Source organism: Etheostoma spectabile, chromosome 16 (assembly GCF_008692095.1).
Source record: "Etheostoma spectabile isolate EspeVRDwgs_2016 chromosome 16, UIUC_Espe_1.0, whole genome shotgun sequence".
In the NCBI taxonomy this organism is placed as follows: Eukaryota; Metazoa; Chordata; class Actinopteri; order Perciformes; family Percidae; genus Etheostoma; species Etheostoma spectabile.
The window spans coordinates 15,965,911-15,973,601 of NC_045748.1; the positions used below are offsets into that span (position 1 = coordinate 15,965,911).

Sequence of the window (7,691 nt, forward strand, 5' to 3'; positions counted from 1 at the left end):
TACTTTAAACTACAACCACGATGTCCCATCTCTCCCCTATAACTACTTTAGATTTAAAAACATAAATGATGTAGTGATTATCCCAGCCAGGTATTCCTTATCACATGATTCACAGGCCACAATGCATTTCAAAATGATGATATAATGTTCACCTTTTTCTCTGTTTGTTGTAAAATGAGAGTTAGGCTAAATCCATGGCTCACTTTTAAAAACAAAAAAATTGAAAAAAATTCAAACCTGTGTGAGTGTTTTTGCTTTCCTTTTGGTTTGTTGGTTATTCTAGATTTTTTTGTATGTGGTGTTTGAATTAATTATGACTATTAGATTTTTTTTTCTTTCAATGTTATTACAAAGCAGACCATCTTCAAACGTCTTGACATGTTTATTTATTTTGAATTTTTCCACATACACATTTGAATTCTAATAAAAGCTGTCCAGCCTGAAACATTTGCAGAGACATTTGCAGATTTGCACAGATCATGACTTAAAAGTACTGAATGATGTATTCCATACAGATGAAAACAATGTAGCCTGCATAAATACAGATGAAACACATGGAGGTACTTGTAAATGTATTGTTCAAATAAAGATGTATATTGAATACAATACATGAAATATGTCTGCTTGTGTTGTGAAGCTAGCTGTTGGAAAACTTCTTTCACATCAATAGTCATATGAAGCCTTTCCACAAATACAATTGTTCAAAGCTCATGTCTTTAGTAATCTCCAAGTGTCAGCCACTTAGTGTTAATAATAAAAACATCAAAGATCCCGATTTTTGCCATGCTTATTAACTGCAATATTGCTGTATGGGGCTTTATGCTTGTTCAAATCCTCAGTGGCTTTTAAAAAGGTCAGAGATTCTGTTGTCCGGCCATTAGACATTTAAGATTAAGCAACTACAATGAAGTTGAAATAGGGCTAATGCAGGGAATAAAGAAATAGGTCTTAATTTAATTGGGAATTATCCAAACACTAGTTAGGGATGATTAGGCAGAACGGGGGGGAAGGAATCCGCAACATTTAGAGTTTCACAAGGACCCAAGTTTAAACGGCTGTGGATTTGAAGTCTGGAGATTACCATCTAATAGGATCAGCAGAGCCAAGGTTGTCAGCCTGTTCTCTCTCTTTCCCCTTCCCTTCCTCCCTCCCTCTCAGATACGTCATTCTTCTTTTTCTTAAATAAGGAAGTTGAGCTCCCAGCTATGGTCATATGCCTGTCTTCAAGTAAGAAAAAGATACTGAAACTCTCATCCGCTGATCCGCCCGACAAAATTTGCTGGAATTTCAACACTAAGCTAATGTTAGTTCTAGTTTGACATTTTAGGAAATAGCCGTATTTGCTTCATTGCAAAGACTTTAATGAGGAGATTGATGTCACTCTCATACAGTGTCGTATGAAGCTAAAGCCAAAAGACTGTTAGCGTAGCTTAGCACAAGCCTGGAAATGGGGAAACAGCTAACCAGCCTCAGTTTTAAGGTGACAAACTTCACCTACCAGCACCTCTGAAGCTCACTAATTAACACGTTATATCTTTATTTTATCTGTACAAAAAACAAGTTACTGCTCACAGTCAAGAAACAGTCTGGCATATAACCGCTGGGAAAAACAACAATCACAAACAGTTGTTTTGTGCAGATTAAACTAACAACATGAAGTGTTAATTTATGAGGGGTGCTCATTAATGAGGGGTGCTGATAGGTGGATCTTTTTTTCTTTTTTAAATCTTTGGTTAGAGCCAGGCTAGCTGTTTCCCTCAGTTTCTAGTGTTTGTGCTAAGCTAAGCTAACAAGCTGCTGGCTGTAGCTCCATATTTACCAGACAAATACGAGAGTGGCATCAATCTTCTTATCTAACTCTCCGCAAGGAAACAAATAAGCGTAGTTCCCAAATTGTTGAACTAGTGATTTAAAGCTTGGATCTTTTATTTGGAATGATCACAATGGACATACAGTTGGTCAGTGCTGTGATCTATCTCAGATTTGGAAACGTTGTTTGGACTAATAGACAATGACTTTTGAATTAAAATTGAGTGGGGAACATTTTAATCATTTTGCCACAAATACGTCTACAAAACCTGCCAGACATTTTCTGTCTACATCGTGTCTTCTATATTGTTTTTGTGAACACTGGAGGAACTTATGCAGAAGCTTCATTCAGACTGTATGCATGCGACTTTCAAGGCTAACCGGTAGCTGAGCATTGAGGTTATGAGACAGAAACTGAATGCTTAGCTTTTTCCACAACAATGAAACTGAAATCCATTCAAATTCAATGAAACTTAAGGCATAAGAAATTATTAACATGCTCTGCAAGTCTTCTGAGCTCCTCACGTGCAAACACAAGAAAACAAGAGAGCATCTTTAAAACATTTTGACTGAGTAAATAAACGTTTGCATGAGCTCAAGTCACAACGTTTTGCTGTTAATTGAAACACTGCTTAGTTAGCACCTCTCTCCCTCTGACCCCCCTCCGCTCTCATGCAAACAAAAGATAAGGTCACCTTTTGTAATTAGGAAAAGCTAAATAGTTCTAAGGGTTTAAACTCTTTTGAGTAACAGAATGTAATCCCCTTAAGAAGGATTACCACACTGCTGTCAATCTTTGTTTGCTGTTAAGTGGTTATAGCCCAAAATTGTTATTGTTTGGGCATTGTTACCCTCTTTGACTCAACACCGATAAGAAACTGGTTAAAGAAACTCCTCATAGGTTCAGTCTGATTTATGAATAATTTATTGAATTGATTTTTAATGAGCCAATAAAAGTATGTAAGTCTCTTTTATTCAACATTCGTCAGGAGATGCAGGATTTCTTTTATGTCAATAAAACACATGTTTCTTCAACTAAATTAAATGTCTATTGGGTTTGGCAACAATATCTTGATGCTTTCATTAAATATTAAGCTGTCATCTTGCAATCCCTGTCCTGCCCAGAAATCATGTAATTATGATTTTGTTGTACCTTAATCTGTGGGCCGTAATCTTCCTCTTTTTACACAGACTGACAAGAACATGACATCTGGAGGAGTGGAAAGATGGTTTTAAGATTTATGTAAGTAGGTTTAGAGCCAGCACTGACTGATGCACTTGAGATGGGGAGGAGTTCTAACAGAGGGTGTGCGCACTGGTGCCTGTTTGGGCGCACAGCTATACCCCTAAATTTAGGGCCAAATCTAACAGGACGTCCCCTCTCTGACGTGCAGCGTGGGTGCCGCGTGAGGAGGGGGTCTTACAGATGGCACTACTTTAAAAGCCCACGCTGAAGATGCTCAATATCCACTGAGCAAGACGGACTTACTGCTGTGCGTCTTGTGCGCAAGTTTTCCAATCGGCTCTGCTTTGAAACTTACAACTTTACCAGTCACGAAGAACAGCGATACGTGAAAAACAGTTGCGTAGTTTTTACCATCTTTGTTACTTTACCGACCAATGTGGCTTCTTGGATCAACTTCCCAAGTGATGATGATGATGGACGAGCGCCTGTCTCCCTCAGCACGCTCCGTGCAGAACCAGGGGGACAACCCGTCCACTGTCCACAGCATAGAGGCGATACTGGGATTTAAAGAGGACACCATCTTCCACAAATCAGCCTGCTACAACATGACAGAGAAAGTCCTGGTCAAAGATGCTGAGCGGAATGTAATCATGACCCCACTGAAGAAAAGTCATTCCTCAGAAAGTTTTGACAGTAAGTTTTCTCCACATTTCAGCATCAACTCAATTTAAGTGCCAAAATATATTTACAACATGCCATGCAGCCTTTCTGCAGTCTTTAAGTTTCTAAATTTTTAAACCCTAACATAACACGTTGACTTTTTTCAGATGTTCTTAAGTTAGGTGTCATTTTCTTCAAAATGCGCAGAACACTCATATATATAGAAAGCCTAAAAACAGCAAATTAATAAAAAAAAAAAAAAAATCGTTTCATCTGAAATAATAAGAATCTGATTTTAGGATGCGTATTTAAACAAAACTTGAAAGGTTCAGGCTTGTTTCTCCTGGTACTCACGCTCTCCTTTCCCCGCAGGTGTGGGTTGTGCCAGCGGCGCCGCTGAAGCCTCGGCCTGCCCGGACTCACCCGACGGAGACGGAAAACTGTCCGATGATGAAAACCCCAAGAAGAAACACCGTCGGAACCGTACAACATTCACCACCTTCCAGCTTCACGAGCTGGAGAGAGCGTTTGAAAAGTCCCATTACCCGGACGTGTACAGCAGGGAGGAGCTGGCGCTAAAGGTCAACCTGCCGGAGGTCCGAGTGCAGGTATGTCCCCAAAAAACTTCTCATCCTCATCGCTTTTTCATTCCACTATGCGAGCATATATTTGGCCTGGAGGCCTTCAGGCTATATTGATGGCTGCATAACAAAAAGAGGCCACAAATGCGTGGCCCATATGCATTATCGCCTAACATTTATTATATTTTAAATTAATAAAACAGAATAGAAAGGAAAAATAGAATAAAAACTAAGAATATTTACCAGATAAGCGGAAGAAGATGGATGGATGGATAAGAATATTTCCCAAATTACATCTTTATAGATTCATTGTTTATATTAAAGCTTTATTTTGGGGTATCTAACATTATTATATCAACTATATTGAGATACATTAGAAATTTAGAGCAACAATTTGTAGGATAGCTTAATAGTTTCATTTGCTCACAATCATTTCATTTGTTCGGGATATTTCACTTGCTATGGGATCATAAATATAAAACTGATAGAACTCACAATGTTGGAATCAGTGCATGTTTTACTTTTGGAGGAACTGCAAAAGTGATTTTAATAATTTTTGATGGAATTCTAATTGTCAGTTATTGCTTTTATCACAGATTCAATATTGAAAGAAACTGCAAAAGTGGAAGTTCAAGGAATTTCTTAAAATATTATGTTTGTACAATCAATAATTATTGATTACAGCATTGAGATGCAATGCAAAGTGCTTCCTTTAATAGCTGAAATCATCACTTATATCTCATATTTTCAACCTCCACATTTCTTAATATTTGAATACGTTCACAATATTAGATTATATAATAGCAGTTTTTTTAAGCAGTTGATTGTTTTTAGCTTTAAAAATGGGTTTGTGCCCTCTCTATCTATTATGTGTATATCTGTTTAGTTGCCTTTTCAGTAATGAATAAAGTTGTCTTGAGTTTAATTTAATTTACCCCCCCCCCCCTTCTTTCCAGGTGTGGTTTCAAAACCGGCGGGCCAAGTGGCGTCGGCAGGAGAAGCTGGAAGTGAGCTCCATCAAGCTCCAGGACACCTCCTCCTCCTTGCTGTCCTTCAGCTGCTCTCCCGGCAGCTCCCTGAGCTCCAGTCTGCAGCTGGACCCCTGGCTCTCCACCCCCATCACCACCTCCACCTCCCTGCAGTCCCTCCCGGGCTTCATCACAGGCTCACAGGGCCTCTCGGGCACTTACACCCCTTCTCCTCCCCCTTCCATGCCCTCTGCCTTGCCGGCCCCCTTCCTCACCTCCCCGGCCCTGCAGAGCCCCCACCTACCCCACATGGGCTCCATGTGCCTTCCGCCCCCGGCCTACCACTGCTCGGCTGATCCAAGGAACTCCAGTATTGCCTCTCTACGAATGAAGGCCAAGGAACACATTCAGTCTATTGGGAAGACGTGGTGATGCTGAATGGAGGTTCAAAGTGGACATCAAAAACCAGAATGCATTGTGCTGCATATTTTGAAAAAGTGACTACATCCTCATGCTGGCGGGATTTTTATTTTGGAAGAGTGGCATCTTCAGTTGACATCTAGGATTCAAGACATCCTACTTATAAGGGTAACACTTTACTTCTTTTTGTTTAGCAAGTAGTATTAATACATGGTTTATAACACACTATAATAAAGTTGTAAGCAGATATAAGTGTTTATTAATGTATTTATCCTCATGGGCATAGGTTGAGGCTGAAGTATTATCAGATAATGAATGACAATATAGTAAAACACAGTTGCAATTATATCAACTGTATTCATAGGAAAAATATTGTACAATAATATTAACTTCAAATAGCATTAGCTGCTTGCAACTACATGACAATGTGTTTTAAACAATTTATTAAATGTTTTTATACTGCTGATAAATGCTAAATAAGGAGATGTAATGTAAAGTTGTACCCTTACAGGCAACTATCTGAAAAGTCTGGGACACTGACTGTGAAATTCCTGTAAAATATGAAACTAATGAACACTGATTATTTACACTGGTTTTCTTCTGATTTGTTTTCTCTGCATGCTGTGTTTACTGTAAAGTTTTACATTCTTTCAGCCCCTTCTTATTTGTATCCAGTGTTATGATGCCAATATAACAAGTCCATTAGTACCCATCAGTATTTATTCTACTTTTGTGAATGGAGCTCTCCTCATTTGGACTCATTCATCCCTGCTGCTGTTTGATCTTCATCGTGACAAGATTTAACAAATGTGACCATTTTCTCTTCACAATAAACTTTATATGTAAAATTTATAAACAAAATGTGTGGCTAATCATGTATTCCCTGTCGTGTAAGACATGAAGGTTTTGTGTTTGTCTGACAGGATGAAAAATATGTGTATGTGTACATCAGGAACGACTGTGATGCAAAAAGAATAATACAGCAGAATAGTTATGACCTGTAGCTGATCTGCCAATATCACATTGTCATTTTCTTTCTTTTCTTTTGTTAATCATGCGGCAGAGTGGAAGTAGGTGGAAGCTCAGCGCACACTACTTGTGGAAAATATTGAATACAGCACCCCTTAGTGGTGGATTCCACTAACATAATTATCAGGTTGGGAAAAATAAGCAATACGTAAATTTAACACTAATTGCAAAGCTAGTGAGAAAGGGAAGCCAGTTGACATTTCCAGCCGTTTCATTCTGATAGATCATGCTGAAGTGAGTTTGCAAATGCTGACAAAAACACAAATAGGGCCACACATTATACTGTAAACACAATTTTGGATTAAAAAAAAAAAAATCAATTTAACTACTTTATGGTATCAAGTTTCACACCACCGTAACGTATAATTTAATAAAAAGGATGGCGGGTGTAATAAAGAAGCTGCTTAAACTCCCCAACAACTTCGTCCCTCTGTTTTTACACATAGTTTGACAACACATTTATTTCCTCCTCATTAACTCCTGAAAACGTTATCCCATTCGCTCCTGGGATTAGACTCATAATGACGGGGTGAAAGTGGCTTGTACCTCTATTGTTCGCCAATCATCCGCGACAAATGAGGGAAGAGCACAGAAGAGAACACTTTCCTTTGGCTTTAAGGAAAAAAAGATGTGTAACCAAATTGTTTCAATTAGCATTTTCTATTGTCTGCAACCCCTGAGGGCTAATAATAGCCCCTGTCATTCTTTATCCTGCTGTCCTAAATACACACAGGGGTGTGTTGCTGGTTGTTCTGAGAAAAGCTTCAAAGCTCACTGAATGGACCACAAATTGCTTTTGTCATCTTTAATTATAATGATGACAACTCTGCATGCTTCACCCTGTTGGTAAGTTACTTAAAATGTAACAAGAAAAGCTCTCAAAATGGATGTTGTGCGCAATCTGGTGGTACAAACTGGTTACTGTCAAGGTGAAGTAAGATTCATGAGCTTTACATATTTTCAAACAAAAACTGAATATGTGTTAAAAAATAAATAAAAGGCCACTTTTGCAACCATGGTTAGACATCCACAATGCAG

The 7,691-nt window shown here is 38.6% G+C and overlaps 1 protein-coding gene across 1 annotated transcript; it reads left to right on the plus strand.

Annotated features, from left to right (window-relative positions):
- The first annotated feature begins 3,429 nt into the window (after positions 1-3,429).
- On the plus strand, positions 3,430-6,612 carry rx3 (retinal homeobox gene 3). Its single transcript, XM_032539867.1, has 3 exons — positions 3,430-3,688; positions 4,028-4,263; positions 5,193-6,612. Exons 1-3 carry the CDS (start codon positions 3,430-3,432, stop codon positions 5,634-5,636), a joined length of 939 nt encoding a protein of 312 aa, XP_032395758.1. The 3' UTR covers positions 5,637-6,612.
- The last annotated feature ends 1,079 nt before the right edge of the window (positions 6,613-7,691 follow it).

Coding starts and splice junctions, on each gene's coding strand:
- rx3 (XM_032539867.1), top strand. CDS start 3,430: ATGTGGCTTCTTGGATCAACTTCCCAAGTGATGATGATGATGGACGAG. Junction 3,689..4,027: donor TTCCTCAGAAAGTTTTGACA/GTAAGTTTTCTC, acceptor CTTTCCCCGCAG/GTGTGGGTTGTGCCAGCGGC. Junction 4,264..5,192: donor TGCCGGAGGTCCGAGTGCAG/GTATGTCCCCAA, acceptor CCTTCTTTCCAG/GTGTGGTTTCAAAACCGGCG.